The sequence below is a fragment of the Chaetodon trifascialis genome, chromosome 13, assembly GCF_039877785.1.
Source record: "Chaetodon trifascialis isolate fChaTrf1 chromosome 13, fChaTrf1.hap1, whole genome shotgun sequence".
Taxonomy (NCBI): domain Eukaryota; kingdom Metazoa; phylum Chordata; class Actinopteri; order Chaetodontiformes; family Chaetodontidae; genus Chaetodon; species Chaetodon trifascialis.
In genome coordinates this window covers 822,948-843,920 of record NC_092068.1, presented here as the reverse complement: position 1 = coordinate 843,920, position 20,973 = coordinate 822,948, and the positions used below count along the sequence as shown (strand labels likewise).

General features: G+C 41.0%; 1 protein-coding gene across 1 annotated transcript in view; it reads left to right on the top strand.

Annotated features, from left to right (window-relative positions):
* The window catches only part of piezo1 (piezo type mechanosensitive ion channel component 1 (Er blood group)), a 308,724-nt gene that overhangs the window by 145,383 nt on the left and 142,368 nt on the right, over positions 1-20,973 (top strand). Inside the window, exons 10-19 of the mRNA XM_070977141.1 lie at positions 675-778; positions 1,037-1,116; positions 1,572-1,752; positions 2,412-2,517; positions 3,009-3,190; positions 3,425-3,573; positions 4,259-4,417; positions 5,022-5,128; positions 17,064-17,230; positions 18,385-18,561. Of these exons, the coding sequence (XP_070833242.1) occupies positions 675-778; positions 1,037-1,116; positions 1,572-1,752; positions 2,412-2,517; positions 3,009-3,190; positions 3,425-3,573; positions 4,259-4,417; positions 5,022-5,128; positions 17,064-17,230; positions 18,385-18,561 (1,412 nt within the window). The remainder of the gene's footprint in view (positions 1-674; positions 779-1,036; positions 1,117-1,571; positions 1,753-2,411; positions 2,518-3,008; positions 3,191-3,424; positions 3,574-4,258; positions 4,418-5,021; positions 5,129-17,063; positions 17,231-18,384; positions 18,562-20,973) is intronic.

The window sequence follows — 20,973 nt, the reverse complement described above, 5'->3', positions numbered from 1 at the left end:
TATTGATGACATCCACTGCCACTGTTACTGTGTCTGCATGTCTGCCTGTCTCTCTGTCTCTGTCTCTGTCTCTGTCTCTGTCTCTGTCTCTCTGACTGCATTTCTGTCTGTCTCTCTCTGTCTGTCTCACTCTCTCTCTCTCTTGCTCTCCCTCTCTAACCCAACCGGTCGAGGCAGATGGCCGTCCACCCAGAGTCTGGTTCTGCCTGAAATTTCTGCATATTAAAAGGAAGTTTTTCCTCGCCACTGTCGCCAAGTGCCTGATTATGAGGGAATTGTTGGGTCTCTGTCGATAAAAGAGCTCGGTCTGTACCAGCTCTGTATGGAAAGTGTCCTGAGACAACTTCCGTTGTGATTTGGCACTATACAAATAGAATTGAATTGAATTGAATTGAATTGAATTGAATTGAATTGAATTGAATTGAATTGATGTTACTGTGTTTCCAGATCTCATTAACTTGGTGTGATGATATTCTAACTGATTGAAATGATGACGACCAAAACTGTAAAAATAAGAGCTGGAGTCACCTTTCAAGAATATCAATAGAAAAAACCCATTACTTCTCAGATATGATGATATAGAACACATCATATCACTCGATGACCTTCCTCAGTTGATTTGTTCTTATTCTATATAATGTATTGCATACTGAGATGATTGTTATTTTTGCCAGATGTTAATGGTGCCCCCAGTGACCAACAGAGTGAAAGTCCATTTTTCCTGCTAGGAAAGGTGGTCATGCAGCAGAGCTATGTCTGTGCTCTCATAGCCATGATGGTAAATATAAATAAACTGTGACTTCATGCATTTTTAAAATGACACAAGGCCAATACAATATTTTCTGCTATCTCAGCCTATTTATTCAACTCACACAACTACACTTAATTATTTATGACTGCTCACTGGTTTTGGCACCTTTGTTTCTTGGTGATAGTTCCTGTACCTAAAGTAATGGCATACCAAGACAAAATAACATTATAGATGTTACAGACTGGCATTGTTCCGATTCTCATGTGCTGTTTCCATGTTGGTCAGGTTTGGAGCATCACATACCACAGCTGGCTGACATTTGTGCTGCTGCTGTGGGCTTGTCTTATCTGGATCCTGCGTGGCAGGTACTGTTAACACCTGCAGCAAAAACTGGAAAACTGACTACGACCTATCTTTAAATATGAGTTTTAATTGATTCTTGCTCTATCTTTTGAATAATTCCCACAGATGCTGTTTGTATTTGTATAGATTTCCATTGCATTATCCAATCCAATTCATTTTATTTATAAAGCAAAATTTAAACACAAAGGTTTCCAAAGTGCTGTACAGTAAAAATAAACACAATAAAACATAATAAATAAAAAGGTTTTAGAGATAAGAAGATAAAATAATAAAATATCTGTGCACATAAAATCAACAACCTAAGTGGTGTGAAAAGCCAAAGAAAAAATGTGCGTTTTAAGAGGAGTTAAAATTAGACAGTGAAGAGGCCTGTCTAATGTTGCTTAACCATTAAACATACACTAATGTGTTGTTTCAGGGTTTTGACCTGAATTCAGTTAGCTGTTTTTTTTTGCAGACGGCATGCAGCCACACTGTGTTCTCCATTCATCCTGCTGTATGGCCTGGCTCTATGCTGTCTGCAGTATATCTGGGCCATGGAGCTGCAGCCTGAGCTACCCACCACTGTGGGAACCATGAGCCTCAGACAGCTGGGACTGGACAGAGCCCAGTACCCCTGTCTAAGACTGGGAGCTATGGTAAGATACTGGATGACATGATTATAATGTTAAACTTGTCCTTGAAGTTGAATGAACAAACTAGATATACCTGCAGTATGGCTTATCTCAGCACAATTAGGCATGAGCTCAGTTGGTATAGCCTGTCACTTGTTTGCAAAATATCATAAGTCTTGGCTGTGCCAGACTACATGAATATCACAGCCAAATGCAATACATATTCCTTCCCACAGCACCAGTACTGGCGCTAAACTCATGGAAACATTCATGTAAACTTTCTAGTGGAAATTTGAGATTAGACGAAATGATGAGACAAGAGGGATGTTAATGTTATAAATTCAGATACTGATATTTTGTTGCCTTGACATTGACCTATTTAACTAATGTTTTCCCACATATATAATTAATATTTACAGAGTGCAGTTGCAAAAGTGTGTTCTCTTTAAGGATATTCCAACACAAAATGCTCTGTTCTCTATAGCTTTCCAGACATGCACAAAACATGTCTTGCAGGGCAACATCATTCAATCATGGTTACAAAATTGAAATTTTCTGTAGGTTATGTAAGCCCAAAAGAAGATGGGTCGTTTTTCTGGTCAGAGACATCTCTGTTAGCTTTTCAGAAACCTGGGGAGCTGAATTATTGCTCTCAGTGTTTTCCCATCTCTTTTTCTCTCCAGCTTCTGTTCACGTTCACCTTCTGGCTGTTGGTACGTCAGTCAGTGAAAGAAAACTTCAGCAAGAAGAGGAAAATGGCCACACCACTACAGGAAGTCACTACAGGAGGTCAGACATCTTTTAAACACACTCACACACATTTTGAAAGGTGCCTAGTGGTTTATGAAAGGGGAGAGGTATGGGGTCTATCACTTGTGACAGGGCTGTCACAACACGAGGCCCCACCCTTGGTACACACATAAGCTCTGCTCTGCAGCTGTCCATATACGCAAATAGGGGAACAAGGGGCAGGGCCTCAAACAAAGGGCAGGGCTTATACTCAGCAAACGGGTATAATTTAGAATGTAATATCATCAGTATTTTGTAATTTAGGTTCCTAAGTAAAAGTTAAATTCCAAACTGAGTAAAATCTCCTAGACAACAATGCAAGTAATGGATGAAATCAGTCAGATACTCGTCTGCATGTTTGTCTATCCCTGTTTTACAGTCCTTACATTCTCTTACCATGTACAGTAGCTTTCTAGTGACCTTTTCTTAGGATTTTTAGTGTCAACATCAAACCCCTCTCCCTCTCCTCGTTAACTTCTCATCCGTGTCAGAAGAGGGAGGTGGTGATGAATCAGTGCTGAAGGTTCTTGGAGGCCTGGTGATGAGCTGTTATGCCAAATACTGGATCTATGTGTGTGGAGGGATGTTCATCGTGGTCTCCTTTGCTGGAAAGCTCGTTGGATACAAGATCATCTACATGCTGCTGTTCCTGATCTGCCTCTGTCTCTATCAGGTAAAAATAGGCCTACAGACCATTGATTTGGGTTCACTGTACTCATTTTAAAGGAGGTTCAAGGCACATTTACATGGCTCATCAGATACATAATTGTCACCTCAGAAAAATATTTTTGCGGAACCAAAATGTAGTTTCTCAGGTTCCTATTCATACTGTTATTTGTTAGTTAATTGCACATATATTTCAAATTAAATGTTAATTCCAAAAATCTCTTTCAATGATATTTCTCAGGTGTATTATTCTCTGTGGAGGCGACTGTTGAACCTCTTCTGGTGGCTTGTTGTGGCCTACACCATGCTGGTGCTGATCTGCATCTACACTTACCAGTTTGAAGACTTCCCTGGATACTGGAGAAACTTCACTGGTTTCACAGAAGAACAGTACATTCTTTTACAAACGCTTGAGTTGTGCAGGGGTGGGCAATTCATTTTTACAAGGGGCCACATGAGAAACCTGAGCTGTGTTGGATGGCTGAATCAACAATAACTTGAAATTAATTCTGCTCAATATTAATTTTCTCCCATTGTAAAAAGCAGTAAATTTTACATTTTTGATTAGCTGCTACTGGTAATCAGAAGATAAGGATAAGGATATTCTGTAAATATTTATATAAATATATGAAATTGTGGTGTAGGTCAAATAGGACCTAATAATAGGAAGTAATGAACAGTAAAAACAAAAACAATCATTACATCAGTGTTTCATTTTATTTTTAACATGTTAATCTTCACAAATACTGAAAAGTAGTCCTTTAGCCAGGGTTAATGCTTTAAATATAGAATTCTATAATATTTAAAGCATTACCCTTGACTAAAGAACTATTTACTTGCTTATTACTTACTCCAAAGTATCCCAAGCATCACTACACAGCCTGTTTTAGGTAAATGGTGGTAATTAGGTCCATGTTACAGGTACAGGGCTCAGGACAAAATAAAATGCAGGGTCCTTATTAACCCTGTGTTCCTTCCACTGTCCAGATTTGTCATGTGCTAATTAAACATGTTCATTTAAGAATAAGAACAATACTTAAATAATGAATGAATAATTGAACCCCTCTGTCCTCAGGCTGGCAGCAATTGGTCTGGAGACATTTGCTCTGTCCGAACTGTTCACCAGTATTCTGATCCCTGGCTTCTTCCTGCTGGCCTGTATTCTGCAGCTGCACTATTTCCACAAACCTTTCATGAGAATCACGGACCTGGAGCATGTTACACCTATACGCAAGTAACACGAACTACATACTCTGACTACTCATATCCCATCAAAAACTTTTTGAATACAACTAGGAAAACGTTTTTGTTTTTTTGTATTTCGCTCTGTCTTTATAGAAAACAGGGAGCTCTTGATGGTACTCCATCTATGGAAAATTGAGAGAAAAATGCAGAGATGTCAAAAGCATAGCTGATTATGCTGCAGATCAGTTAAACATCTCCTTTTTATCTAAGGCAATATTTACCTAATCACTGTCAAAATAATTTGGCTGACAATGGTAACATCCATTAATCATGATATTTGAAATGCTTTTTTATTTTAATAATAACAATAAATTGCTAGTTAATTATCAGTAGATTTATTTATTTCCTTTAAAAGAAAATATACCCTATTACTAGTCTTATCCAAAATGCTGACTTCTGACTCTCAATGAAGCGAAAACTCACAATTTTCCTGAAATATGTCTGCTTACAATTAATATTTATTACAATTAATTATTAATTAATATATTCAAACCTCTGCTTTTTGTGGTGGTGTTTATGTTGATCATTTCCTTATCACCTAGGACTTCCATAGTTTTAGTTTTTCAGTAATGAATGAGATAATCTGCTTCCAGGAAGAAGAACAGTGAGAGGACTGAACAGATTGATTCTGGTAATGTGGAGGTGAACTTTGAGGAGGAACACCTGGTGACCAACATCGACGAGGAATCTGAAGATGAAGGTAAAAAACATATGTTGCAGTATATATGAAAGATACATTTTAACAGTGATTTTTGATGGCCTTATATTGCCTGTCACATGGATAATACACTTCTATATCTAAGATATTGGTTCACAACAAGTCCTTGACACTCGGCATGATATATGCCATTACAATATGTGATCACCTGCTTTTGATGAAATGTAATGCTAAAAGACAGCCTTTCAAATGTAACCCGTCTACTTTTTATATTTGTGAATTTTGATGATAGCCTGTTGGGGTTGACCAATTTTTTTTTTTCAGCGGCGTTACCAATTAGACCAGTAACCAGGATCTGGAACCTATATGCATAGCATTAAAAAAAAAAAGAAGAATCTCTGTTACATTTTTACACATTTTATTCTAAATTTTGGTACATTTACTCAAGTATTGTGTAACGGACGCAGTTCAGCATTGTTGGCCTGCCCTTGAACTGCTGATGGTACATTTAGTTGTTTATTGATCCAAGGATCTTCAGTTAATCCCCTCATAACAAAACTATAACACAAATGGAGTGGAGGAATCATCCAGTTCCAGGAAAGACCAGCAGCAAGCAAAGCAAATGGTGATCAAAATCTCTACAGAATAAAAATGAGTTTCATTCTACAGTGAAAGAGAAGGAAACCTCACCTCTGATTGATATTGACTGTTTGCTTTCCCAGAGAAAGTAACATCAAAAGAACTGAAATCATCACTAAGGTGTCAACTCTTTCTCTCACTACAGACTCATCACACACTTATAGACACACTCTAAATCTTGCTGACACCCCTTTCAGAGGAATTAGAAATAGAAGGACTCAGTTGATAGAGCATGACCATGAATGTGCTTGCATACTGACAGTAATTTGATACCTAGTACCTATTTTTTTTAATACATGTTAAAACATCAGTCATGCAACATGCCAAATTCAACAGGCTAACCAGCAAAAAAATACCCCCCCAAAACAGTAAAAATGTTTTGAGTTTTAAGTCGGAATCGATCCACCCTTGAGCATCTGTTTTTAAGTGAGTCTTGCTTTCTATTGGCCCTCAGAGCAGTCCAAAGTAAAATGATTAGCACACACATATAACACATATAAGAGTATATTTAATAATAATAATAATAATTTTATTTGTATAGCACTTTTCATACGTAAGAAAATGTAGCACAAAGTGCTTTACAGTCAAAGATAAACATACACACACACACACACACACACACACACACACACACACACACACACACACACACACACACACACACACATAAGATCAGAAACTCACACAATCAACACTCAGGTTACATCATGACATACATAGAGGAAACGCCGTCCTGTATTATAAAGAAATTAAATGAGGAAACACGGGAGAAAAATCTAAAATATTAAAGCAATAAAACAATAAAAATAAAATAAATAAATAAAGTTGAACAAAAATAAGAAAAAAATACACATACATACACATACATATACACACATATATACATACACACATATAAAACAGAATACAATAAATAAAGTGAAATAAAATACCTAAAATTGATACAATTAAAAATTTAGTTAAAAGCCTGACTAAAAAGGTAGGTCTTAAGTTTGCTTTTAAAAGTACCAATATTACATGTTGCCCTCAGATCTTCAGGCAGGCTATTCCATAAACGAGGGGCGTAGTAATAAAAAGATGCCTCACCGTATGTTTTGGTTCTAACTTTGGGTACTGTTAAAAGGCCACTTCTAGAAGACCTGAGGGCTCTGCTGGGTTCATATGGTAAAAGCAAGTTAGATAAATAAGATGGAGCAAGACCATTAAGAGCTTTATAAACCAATGAAAGAATTTTAAAATCAATTCTAAAACACACAGGAAGCCAATGCAGAGACTTTAAAATCGGTGTAATGTGAGCTCTCTTTCTGGTCTTCGTCAGCATTCGAGGGGCTGAGTTTTGAAGTAATTGTAATTGTAAAATGTTCTTTTTAGGGAGACCAGAAAGAAGAGCATTGCAGTAATCAATCCTGCAGGTAATAAAAGCATGAATAAGTGTCTCTGCATTGGCTTGAGAGAAAAACTGGCGTACTTTGGCAATGTTTTTTAAATGATAAAAATGCCTTTCTTGTGACATCCTTTATATGAGCCTCAAAATTCAGTTCTGCATCAAATATTACACCAAGATTTGTGACTTGTTGACATGGGCTAAAAGAGACAGCTTGTAGTTTGCTAGCCAGTTTCCCTCTCTGGTCTCCTGTACCAATAATTAAAACCTGAGTTTTGTCCTGGTTGAGCTGTAGAAAGTTCTCTGCCATCCAAGATTTAATGTCTGAAATACAGTTAAAAAGGACATCAAGTGGTCCTTTGTCATCAGGAGACACGGTGATGTAAAGTTGTGTGTCATCTGCATAGCTGTGAAAGTTGATGCCGTGCCGCCATTTCCAAGTGATAGCATGTATATGTTATAAAGGGTTGGACCTAAAATTAATCCCTGGGGAACACCACATTTCATATGATAAAAACTAGATGTGTGTTCACCCATGCTGACATAGAATTTCCTGTCAGTAAGATATGATTTGAACCAGTTAAAAACAGTACCAGAAATGCCAATTAGATTTCGTAGTCTGTTTAAAAGAATGGTATGATCTACTGTTGCAAACGCTGCACTCAAATCTTAAAGCACCAAGACAGACAGCATTTTTGTTTCCATGTTTGACCTGATGTCATTGACAATTTTCACTAGTGCTGTCTCCGTGCTGTGATATTTTCTAAAACCAGATTGATATATTTCAGCAGCATCTGTTGAGGTCATAAAATCATCTAATTGGTTAAAAACAAGTTTTTCTAGGATCTTACTTAAAATGGCAAGTTGGAAACTGGTTGATAGTTCTCTGGTACTGATTTGTCCAGATTGTTCTTCTTCAAGAGAGGTTTTACTATGGCTGTCTTAAAAGCAGTGGGGAAAACGGCAGTCTGTAGTGAATGATTAATGATAGTCAGCAGATCATTTTTTAAAAAACTATAAACGTCTTTAAAAAAATTATGTTGGAATGGGGTCTAAAAGACAGGTTGCTGAACTTAACTGGGAGATAACTTTCTCAAGCATGTCAGTATCCACCAGGACAATTCTCTGCAGTGTTTCCTCACTTAAAAGCGCAGATTCTGATGAATTGTTGTAGATGGTCAACTGTTCCTGAAAAATGTGAAAATGAACTGTTAGTTTGTTTTTCCTCCATTTTCTCTCTGCTATTCTGCAGTTTCTCTTCAATTTTATTATGTCCCTGTTTCTCCAGGGAGGTTTTGAGTTTGTTTTAATCTTTTTAAGTTTTACTAGTGCCATTATGTCAAATGCTGACTTGAGTCTACTGTTAAAATGATCAACAATAAAATCACAAGAAGAAGATAAAATCTCTGGGGGAATATCACATAAAGTATCAATAAAACTTGCAGCCACTTCAGATGTAAGATATTGTTTCCTTACAGTATCTTCTGTAATTTCCTGTTGCTTAAAATCATTTACCTTAAAAAAGACACAAAAATGATCTGATAAGCCCACATCCACAATGGAGGAAACGTGTACTGACAGGCCATGTGTTATGACCAAGTCTAATACATGTCCTCTGTTGTGGGTGGGCTGTGTAACATGTTGGATAAAATTCATGCAGTTAATTAAGTTTAAAAAATCTAAGCTCAAAGAGTCTGATTTATTATCCACATAAATATTAAAATCACCTAAAATAATAATCCTGTTATATTTAGCATGGATAATCGAGAGGAGTTCTGAGAATTCTGTGATAAAAGAGATGCATCATTTGGATGGTCTGTAGATAATATAGTACAGTCCACAAATATAGTGTGGGAGGGCCGCTAAAAAGAAAATAATGATATTCAAAAGGCACCTATTCACCAAATAAAATGTTCTTAAAACCATGTGCTGCTAAAAGAATTGTGGCTGTCCCTCCTCCTCTCCTACCATTTCTAATAGAATATGAAATACTTTTGCGATGTTTGGGGAGGAACAGCAGGGGGTCACATATATTTAGATATTTCAAGTTATTGAGATTATGCATAGAGGGAATTTCTTTGTTGTGATATTTCATGTGTTCTCTGGTGGTAATAATGACAGGGATAGAAGAATTGTTGGAGAAGTCTGTGGGTCCCAGTCCTGTAATGCGGCTATCACTGTTAAAGGTGCAACTAAAATAATCGTGATTTGAACCTGGGGGACATCAATCACTGATGGGCTGGTCAGTAGTTGCAGGTTTACAGCGAGGAGAGGTGGACGATGGAGGTGTGTGTGCATGCTCGATGCCATATGTCAAATCAGTGGACAACAGACGGCTGCCGGATCTGTTCAGGTGCAGTCCATCTGCCCCGAAACGGTGCCTCCTTTTCGGGTTGGTGGAGCACTTGCACCGCTGTGCACCGCTGGGCTTTCTTCGGGTTGGTGGAGCACTTGCACCGCTGTGCACCGCTGGGCTTTCTTCGCCAGTGATGTGGTGTTGGTGGGCCAGGAGAGGTCCTCACTGATGTGCACCCCGAGGAATTTGGTGCTGCTCACTCTCTCCACAGCAGCACCATCGATAGTCAGTGGCGGGTGTTAGATGTGCCTCTCTGGAAGTCGACAACAATCTCCTTGGTCTTGCTGACATTCAGCAGGAGGTTGTTGTTTCTGCACCACGTGGTCAGAAGGTTGACCTCCTTCCTGTAGTGAGTCTCGTCACCCTTATCCTTGTCCGCAAACTTCACTATGTGATTGGTGCTGTAGGTTGTTGTGCAGTCATATGTCAGCAGGATGAAGAGCAAAAAACAGAGTTAAAACACAAAGCAAAACAAAACAATGCACACCAACACACCGAGGCAGCTGTCCACGGCACCATCTTGGATCTAGTTTGTATCTATCACAAGTCAGTCCTAGTCTACAGCTTGTGATTGAATCTTTCCATTTCCCCCGAGATCCCCTACCATAGATCACAGTGACCACTGTTGGTGTCTGTGCTCTTAAGTTGCAATTGAAATCGACCTACATCAGCAGTGTTGTCCTTGTCAGATTTGGTGCCTAGCTGGACAGCATCAGTAACTTGTTATGGTCACTCACTAGAGTTTGAGGTGAAACCACCTGCTCTTACCCACAAAACATGAATTTAGGACTAACAATTCCTGAAGCCTGCCAGGTAGCCAACGAACATCACAGCTCAGAGAATGTGCCCATACGCAGGAACATGCTACCCCATATGCTTTAAGTATTCACAGGCACTTTTCAATTCAATTTTCAATTTCAATTTTATTTGTATAGCGCCAAATCACAACAGAAGTTGTCTCAGGACACTTTCCATATAGAGCTGGTACAGACCAAGCTCTTTTATCTACAAAGAAACCAACAATTCCCCCATGAGCAAGCACTTGGCGACAGTGGCGAGGAAAAACTTCCTTTTAACAGGCAGAAACCTCGAGCAGAACCAGACTCTGGGTGGGCGGCCATCTGCCTCGACCGGTTGGGTGAGAGAGGAAGAGCAAGAGAGGGAGAGTGAGACAGACAGACAGACAGACAGACAGACAGACAGACAGACAGACAGACAGAAATGCAGTCAGAGAGAGAGAGAGAGAGAGACAGAGACAGAGAGACAGACATGCAGTCACAGTAACAGTGACAGTGGATGTAATAATAGCAGTAGCAGTTGCAGTGGATGTCAGGCAGGGCCAAGGCAGGAGACACAGCTGAAATCCACAATCCAGATTCAGCCACTGTCCATGGGAACCTGCAAGACGACAAAGCACAGAGACTCCAGGGAAGGAGCTAAGTTAGTAACACGCCGTGGTAGGACATGAGAGCGTGCGGATGGAGAGGGACAGAAGGACAGAGGAGCTCGCTGTATCTTTGGATGTCCCCCGACAGTCTAATCCTATAGCAGCATAACTAGGGGCTGGTCCAGGACAAGCCTGAGCCAGCCCTAACTATAAGCTTTATCAAAAAGGAAAGTTTTAAGCCTACTCTTAAATGTAGAGACAGTGTCTGCCTCCCGGACAAAGACTGGAAGATGGTTCCACAGGAGAGGAGCTTGATAGCTAAATGCTCTGACTCCTGTTCTGCTTTTTGAGACTTTAGGAACCATAAGTAGACCTGCATTCTGGGAACGCAGTTTTCGAGTAGGGCAATAAGGTACTATGAGCTCTTTAAGATAAGAAGGGGCCTGGCCATTTATGGCTTTGTAAGTAAGGAGGAGAATTTTAAACTCTATTCTAAACTTTACAGGGAGCCAGTGCAAAGTGGCGAGTATTGGAGAAATATGATCTCGCTTCCTGGTTTTTGTCAGAACACGTGCTGCAGCGTTCTGGAGCAACTGGAGAATATTCAGCAACGAATTTGGGCAGCCTGATAGTAAAGAATTGCAATAATCCAGCCTGGAAGTTACGAATGCATGGACTAATTTTTCTGCATCATTTTGAGACAAAATATGCCTGATTTTTGCGATATTACGTAGGTGAAAAAAGGCAGTCCTTGAAATTTGTTTTACATGGGAGTGAAAGGACATGTCTTGGTCAAAGATAACTCCCAGATTCTTTACAGTGGTGCTGGAGGCCAGTGCAATGCCATCCATAACTGCTATGTCATCAGAAAGTGACTTTCTAAGATGTTTAGGGCCTACTACTATAACTTCAGTTTTGTCCGAGTTTAGCATCAGAAAATTGCAGGTCATCCAGGTCTTTATGTCATGAAGACATGCTTGTAGTCTAGTTAACTGACTGGTTTCTTCCGGTTTCATTGATAAATATAGCTGGGTATCATCTGCATAGCAATGAAAATTTATTGAGTGCTTCCTGATAATCTTACCTAAAGGAAGCATATATAAGGTGAATAGAATTGGTCCAAGCACAGAACCCTGCGGAACTCCATAGCTGACTTTAGTGAGCACAGAGGAGTCGTCATTAACGCGTACAAACTGAGAGCGATCTGACAAGTAGGATTTAAACCAGCTTAGCGCAGTTCCCTTAATGCCAATGAAATGTTCCAATGTCTGCAATAGGATGCCATGGTCAATGGTGTCAAATGCAGCACTAAGATCCAGTAAGACTAGTACAGAGACAAATCCTTTATCAGATGCAATTAGAAGGTCATTTGTAACTTTAACCAGTGCTGTCTCTGTGCTATGATGCACTCTAAATCCTGACTGGAAATCCTCAAATAAACTATTATTGTTTAGAAAGTCGCACAGCTTTCCAATGTTCCCCCTCTCTTTTGATCTAGGCTTTTCCATAGAAGCCACTGCTCTAATGGAGCTATGCTCTCGGTTCACCTACGTCATTACGAAGAACAACACTAGAGAGATGTACTGATTCCCAAGTCTGAATTATCAGTACCATGTTCCAAGATTTTGAATTAGGAAAATCCTAGTAAGTGGGTCCATTCTCTCTCCATTGCTCCCTAACCACTCTGATATACAGGTTGCCTACACCAGACCAACAATGGCCATTGCTATCTTTCCTGCCGTGACACTCAACAACTACTCTGTTGGACATGTCAACCTCACTGACAGCAACCAAATGGTCCTTCAGGTTGTCAAAGTCCTGTCTGTTGCCTCCAAACCAATGTCAACCTCAGCAGGACACCGAAAGCAAACAAATCCGATGGACACCAGCAAACAAATCCAATAAAGAGCAAGCAGGAATCCAAAGTCCACTAAAGAGGCAAATGGTGGACCATGTGGAACCTTGTGGATAGGTCTGGGATAGGAGCTGAAGGCCAGAGAGGCTGGCGAACTGAACAGTATGGAAAAAGGGTGGGTGGGCTGATGGAGGTTAACAGACTTTTAAAACTTAACCATAGAATCACCATCGTGATTATGAGGATGGATTAAAGGCATCAAAACAGATAGCTGGTCATTCCCTTCTTGACATATCGAATGCTGAATGAAACCCAAAAACAATACAGAAAATAGGGAATGCAGGGTTTGACAGTTTGTGAAAACACAGGAATAAATTGTTCAGATCCTGGCGTGCTGAGGCAGTGGAGAGTGGCAGGCTGAAACACAGGAGTAGAGAAAGGGAGAATCTGGCAGTGGTATGGCTCGAGGCAGTCTGAGGTGGAGGGGGAAAACGGGAGAGTCAAATCCATGCAGCACAGAAAATTTCTCACAACAACAAGCACAAGCACAGAGTAGAGACCAAGAGTAGATACCACATGATACCACACATACCACATTAAGGTGAAGATGTAGCAAAGAGCCATGTTTATATACTGCAGTGGTATTTACTTGATGAACCTCAAGTGTGCAGGTAGATACACTGGTAAAACCACACCCAGACAGAAACCGAGACTCACAAGGGAGGGGAAAACATAGGAAACACATGGTGAGACACTACTGGATTTACAACTGGCCAGATTGTTCTGTCATGGCTTGTGCAAGCGGGGTGCAAGCAGGTGTTTTAGGCAGTCTGCCACTAAATATAGTTAGACCCAATGATGCAGACCCGGAGACAGGACTTATGAAAACAAAACACAGTTTATTAACAAAAGGCTAACCAAAAGCGTGGACAAAAATAACTAAAGACACACTCAAAAGGAGTGGATGAACAAAAGGAGCTCCGATGAGGCGGTTATAGTAATCAAGGCACGCGTGGAAGCGGCGGATAGGCACTGAAACATAAGAAAGAGCACACTATCAGTGGCTGAAACAAAACAGTGGAACATTAACTATTCTCAAGAGGCGAGGAGGACAAAAGAGACGTAGTACTTACGACTTACGCTGGGAGGATGAGGAATAATCCGGCACAGGTAGGAGAGAGCTCTCTCCTTAAATACTCTGCCAAATCAGGAAGCATGCCCACAGGTGAGTCCAGAGGGAGGCGAAGCTGGCTGAGGTACGGGGACACCCAGTCACGCCAAAAGGGGTGAACAGACAGACAACACACACAGGGAAAAAGGGCAAGGAGACACACAAGGAGAGACAGGAAGGCAGGATCCTAACAGTACCCCCCCCCCCCCAATGGTTGCCTCTTGGCGGCCCAGCAGGTTGATCAGGGTGGCTCCTATGAAAGTCCTCGATGAGGGTGTGGTCTAGGATGAACGACCGAGGCACCCAGGAGCGCTCCTCAGGACCGTACCCCTCCCAATCCACCAGGTATTGAAACCCCCTGCCTCGCCGTCTGACATCCACCAAGCACCGCACTGTGAAGACAGGATCCCTGTCAATGAGCTGAGGGGGAGGAGGGGACTCGGAAGGTGGGCATAAAGGGCTAGAGGAGACAGGCTTAAGCTGAGAGACGTGGAATGTTGGATGGATCCTCATGGAATCCAGAAGTTTGAGAGTCACTGCCTGTGGATTGATGATCTTCAGGATAGGGAACGGGCCGATGTACCTGGGAGACATTTTGCGAGACTCAGTCCTTAATGGAATGTTCTTAGTAGAAAGCCAAATGGACTGACCTGGTTTATAGGCCGGGGCAGGGGTCCTGTAGTGATCCGCAGCACGTTGTTTAACTCCCTGGTTGCATTCGAGGGCTCTGGTGGCCGCCTGCCAAAACCCCTTGACCCTCTTAATGTGGTCAGCCACAGTGGGAACAGCAATCTCGGCTTCCTGTGATGGAAAAAGGGGAGGTTGGTAGCCCAAGGAGGCCTCGAATGGAGAAAGCTCACTGGCTGAAGAGGTGAGGGAGTTATGGGCGTACTCCACCCAGGGAAGAAGAGAGCTCCAGTCTGCAGGGTTATCGGCACAGAGGCACCTTAAGGCCGTCTCCAGGTCCTGGTTGGCCCTCTCAGTTTGGCCGCTCGACTGGGGGTGGAAGCTGGAGGTGAGGCTGACAGTAGCTCCTAACGCCTTGGCAAATGCTTTCCAGACCTGGGAGGAGAACTGAGGTCCACGGTCCGACACAATGTCTGCCGGGATGCCGTGCAGCCGGAACACATGGGTGACCAGAAGTTTGGCGGTGTCTAGAGCAGAAGGAAGCTTGGGGAGAGCAATGAAGTGTGCAGCCTTGGAAAAGCAGTCAACCACAGTGAGTATGGTGGAGTTAACTCAGGAGGGTTGCAGCCCGGTGACAAAATCCACCGCGATGTGAGACCAGGGTCTGCTCGGGATGTGGAGAGGAAGGAGAAGTCCAGCCGGCGCCTTGTGCGAAGCTTTGCCGCGTGCACAGGTGGCACAAGCAGCCACATACTCCCGTGTGTCGGCCTCCAACATGGGCCACCAGAAGTGGCGACGCAGCAAAGAGATGGTGCGGTTAGCTCCAGGATGGCAGGAAAGGCAATGGGCATGGGTCCACTGTAGCACCTGGGAACGAACAGTGTGTGGGACAAACAGCTTGTTTTGGGGACCATTACCTGGGTCCGGGTGTTGCCGCTGAGCCTCTCTAATTATCCCCTCGATCTCCCAAGAGAGGGAGGCAATGATCCGGTCCTGGGGAAGGATGCTCTCAGGCTCTGTAGTGGCGTCGAAGGATGAAAACTGCCTGGACAAGGCATCAGGCTTAGTGTTATGGGACCCGGTCTGTAAGTCAAGGAGAAGTTAAACCGGCTAAAAAACAGAGCCCAGCGGGCCTGGCGGGAGTTGAGGCGCTTGGCTGTCTTGATGTAGGCCAAGTTCTTGTGATCCATCCAGACCATGAATGGCTGCTCTGCTCCCTCCAGCCAGTGCCTCCACTCTTCCAGGGCCAATTTGACAGCCAGCAGTTCACGGTTAGAGAGCAGTGGAGCAGGGGAGGCCACAGAGAGACAGACTGTGATAGAAACATTCACTCCCTTTTGGTTAAGTAATGATTTATATGAATATGAAAGTTTTGAATGATGGACTGTCAGGAAAATCATGTTTGTATTGTGTCTTTTCTTTCTAATGGTTGGGTTAATTTCATGTTGTTTTATTTTAGTGTTTGAATGGGTCTTCATGGAGAACTGATATGAAACTTCTGCGCACAAACCCATGATTAAACTATTGGAATTTTTTTAAAGGAAATAGTTTCTTCTTTTGGCTGAAACAAAGGGAGGAGAGAGAAGCCTTGAATGGCAGTAACAACCACTAGAGGAGGATAAAAACAGCAGATGCCTTTTTTGTATTCTCTTGTTTACTTTTTTTTTTACTTTTCACTTGTTAGTCTTCTCTTTTATTTTTTGCTCTTTTTGCATGTCCAGAGCCAACTGTGCTTTTGTTCTTTCTTTTCATGTGCTCCAGAGTAACTTTGCCTATAACACATAACATGTCGTCTTTATTTTTACAAGCCAAATCAATGCAAGACTGAACTAAGAGAGCCAAAGTACATTAGAAGACTCATATTATTTTTTAACCATTACTGCAGTTTTAAAAAAGTCATAGTACTATGAGAATAAAATAATAAAGTTGTAATTTTATGAGAATAAAGTCATAATTTTTCAAGAATAAAGTTGTAATTTTATGAGAAAAGGATATTAGTAGTACCTATCTTACAACGGAAGTAAACAAAACAGGCAGGAAGAAGCCCTATCAACCATTGCGTGGTGCCATGCCACTCTGTCATCATGTTATACTTTAAACATTAATTGAGCGGTGTTGCTCATCGAGCAATCCCAAGGTTTTGGGTACAGTGAAGTTACTTGTCATTTACGGCTGCTTCCAAAGAGCCTACATTAGCTAATTTATGCTAATGTGTGTACAACTTCAGCAAGTTCTCCACGACAGTCATTTTAACTGCTCTTCTGATATATCTCTTCTAAAATAACAAAGACAAGAATTATGACTTCATTGTCCTAATATTTCAATTTAAATAAACGATAAAAAGTTGTTGCTCTGTGTATTTCTTTCAAATAGAGATGGACATCAATTTAACTGAAAAGTCATAACCTTTGATATCAGACCATAAACTATTTACAGTGGAGTGTGGAAGATGATTTAATATCTGTTTTTCCAATTGATGTTTGTTTTTCTGCTTCTCCCATCTACCCCTTATCCACTCACTCTCTTTGTTCATCCATCCCATTTCTTCCATTACTCAGTGGAGTTGATGCCCAGTAAGTGGGGTCTGGTGATGGACAGGTTGCTGGTTCTGTCCAGAAGGTTCTCTGACATTCTCACCAAAGTTCAAGTGTTTCTTTGGAGGCTTCTGGAGCTCCACATCCTCAAGATGGTGGCCTTCTTCTCGGTCTGGGTTGCACTTGAAGAGGTAAAGGCAGAGACTATGGGTGTTGTGTAAAATAATTTATGACACTGCACAGCAAATTACATGCCTTTTTGAATCTGTGTCTTCTTTATAAGTCATGTCCTAGTTAATTATGCTATTTCAAATGCTATCTATCTATCTATCTATCTATCTATCTATCTATCTATCTATCTATCTATCTATCTATCTATCTATCTATCTATCTATCTTATTAGTTTGTTATGGCAAGAGAAAGCAATAAGAAGATAGCAAACCATTTTCTGGTAGCCCTTTCCTCAGTTTGAAATGTAGTTTAGAAATGTCAGTTAACTGGAACAGTGAAGGTCAAATTTAGATGGGGAAAAACTTCAGAGAGAACTGCTCACTGGGTTGCTAGAAATACAAAATACCCTGTTTGACAGCAAAAGAACTTCAGGAAGATTGAGTGGACTCTGGAGTGGTGGTGCACTGTTCTGTTGCTTCATGGAAGAGTGATTAGAAGTAAACATTTCCTGTGTCCTCACCACAAATTCAGCATCAGAAGTTTGCAAAGGAACATCTAAAAAAGCCTGCTGTATTTTGGAAAGAAGTCCTATGGACAGATGAATTTGAAATTTAACTTTCTGACTGCAATAAGCAAATGAGTGTTTAGAGAAAATAAGATGCAGATGGTCATAGTAACTGTAAGTACGCTGGAATGTGGTTGACGTAGCATATAGAATAAGAAAGTCTGTATATGGAGGAGGTGGGTTGGATGGATGGGTCAAACACAAAACTTTCACCTACAAGACTGCTTTTCCTGTCCCATGTGAAACTGGAAAATTCTGACTAATTTTAAGTCACATAATATACTTAAGTCACGTCACAAATTTAACACCAATGTGCTTATTTTAATGCAAATCATGATCTTTTCCAAAACCTAACCAAGTTGCTTTTGCCTAGCTCTAACCTATTAGTTCTGGTGCCTAAACCTAAGCAAAATGCACCAGTTTCACAATGTTAACTACATGATGACTACCTCTCTGGGAGTCACTGGCAATCGACCTATTCAGTTGTTTAGATATGAGATGTATTGATTTTGGAACAACACAATACATCCATGTATTGCTCATGTTAATTAATGCTCATGTTAATTAATGTAATTTATCTAAATAATGATTTGTCTCTGTGTTGTGTAGCCATCTGTGATGAACCTCGTCCTGGTGGTACTGTGGTCTCTGGCAATGCCCTATGGTCGTTTCAGGCCCATGGCTTCCTGTCTGTCTACAGTCTGGGTTTGTGTCATCATCGTGTGTAAGATGCTGTACCAGCTCAGTGTTGTCAACCCTGTTGAATACTCCAGTAACTGTCGCCTGGTAAGACACATGTGCACACACTGCATTAACAGTATCTGTTAAGAGAGACATTTTTTACATTTAACCATCAATATCAACACACATAGCCATAACCTTATCAACTGAGCTGTTGTAATTTCAGGTATTGTTCCTGATTAGTCTGTCCCCCCTGGAACTAAGTCTATGTCTGGCAATACCAGAATATAATGAGTATACTTTAATGTGTAAATGGTTTGAGAGAGACAGAGGGATTGATTAAATCATCAGAGAGACATTAAATACAATAATGATAGAAATATGTAAGTAATAATTAACACTAGCAGTGGGTGTCAAGCAGGGCCCCAGCAGTAGGTGTTATAATGATCACAATCCAGGCACAGCCACTTTCCATGGGGACTGCGAGGCAAGAAAGCACAAGGACTGTAGGAAAGAAGCCAAGCTAATGGGACATTAATGCATACAGATGGAGTACGAGTGGGGGAAAGAGGTGTTCAGTGTGTCATGGATAGTTTCCCCTGTAGTCTAATCCTATAGCAGCATAATTTGGGGCTGATCCAAGGCAAGCCTGTGCCAATAGTTTGTGTAAGATTTATCAAAAAGGAAAGTGAAGCATACTGGTAATATAGAGAGGGTGTCTGCCCCACAGACTGAGACTGAAAGATGGCTCCACAAAAGAGGGGCTTGGTAGCTGAAGGCTCTGGTCCAATTCTACTTTTGCAGACTTTAGGAACCATAAAAAAGCCTGCATTCTGGGTGTGTAATTTTCTGGTGGGGTAATAGAGTACTATCAGTTTTTGAAGACATGATGGCGCCTGATCATTTAGGGGCAGCCTTTGATTGATTTTTGCAATGTTATGGAGATGAAATTTGGATAAATATGGCTTAAACCAGCTTAGTGCGGTTCCTTTAATGGCAATTAAATTTTTCAGTTTCATAATAGGATTTGATGGTCAGTGATGTTGAATGCAGCACTAAGTCCTTTGTTTGATACAATTAGAAGGTAATTTGTAACTTTGACCAGTGCTGTCTGTGCTTTGATGCATGCTAAGTGCTGACTGAAAATCCTCAAATGAACATGCTCTGGCAGAGGTAGGCATTGTTTTTCTTTTCCTTTGGAGTTTTAGCAGGCATTTCACCTCACCGATATCACTGATACTCAGTAGATGGGTTCCAGTGATGTTCTTGGCAGTTTTTAATTACCAACTACAGAGCCCTCTGTCCTGGACCATGCATAAACCATGCATATTTGTAGTGTGTGTAGTCAGGATGCTTTCTCTGTAAAAGTTCATAAGAATTTGGAACAGGAATTTTGCTCCCTTAGGTTTCCCTAAGACATTTCTGAGCCTTCTTTATCAGGAAGGAAATGTGTGATATATCTGTAACAGGTTATCTCTGATGCTGATTCCCAGGAACCCTAACCTATTCACCTGCTCCACCTTAGTGTGTGTCTTTGCCTCCTTTGCTCTAAAATCAACCTTGATTTTGCTGACACTGAGCAGTAGGTCTTAGTAGCTCTGTGCACCATCCAGCAAGATTGTTGAAGAATTTCCCTCATATGAATTTTCATCACTATTTGAAATCCAACTGATGATGATGGTGGTGTCATCATCAAATTTCACAACAGTGTTCTCTCCATGTTGAGGTATGCATGGGTGTACAATGTGAACAGGAGGGGGCTGAGGACACAGCTCTGACAGATTTTTTGGTTGTGGATAGAGCCCTTGGGGAAAGATTTCATTGTCTTTGTGATCACCACATCACAACTCATTTGCTGGTGTACAATGTTGCTGCTGATGTCTATTCCTCAAGATTGATGTGGTTCTCCTGGGTGACAACATCTTTGAACCTGTACTACTCTGTGCACTTAAAACAGTCCTGTACAGCTGCTGCTGTTTGCTTAATCTTTCCACACACATAGTTTTATTTTTCTGATTGTTCAACTCTTTCTATCAGCTGAGAGTAAGTAGACATAAGGAGGGAAATGTGGTCTGAAAGACCAAAATGGGGAGAGGAGGGGGCTTTGTAGCTGCCAGGAATAGTAATAGTAGAATAGTAGTAAATGTACTGAGTCACCTTTTTACAATGTGTAGTGTAATATACAATTAGCAGAGACATAGAGTGGTAATTACTTTGAGCTATCTCTAAGATGTCCCCTGTACCAGCTGGTGCAAGCTGGGGAGACTGAGATGAATGATGATGAAAATTAAATGACAATTAACCTTTACAAACTGTCAGGCTTAAACAAAACTGGGGGTGTTGAAACAGTAGGATTAAGGCTTTGTTTAAATTTTTCAGCCTTGGTCAGTTTAACAGCAAACACATATTCAAGAAGATTTCATTCATATGAATGTCCATTATTGCTATTTTAAATGCCACACAGTCACTAATATTGAGTATGGCCACAAGGATCAGTGCATTAAGTTGTGGCATACT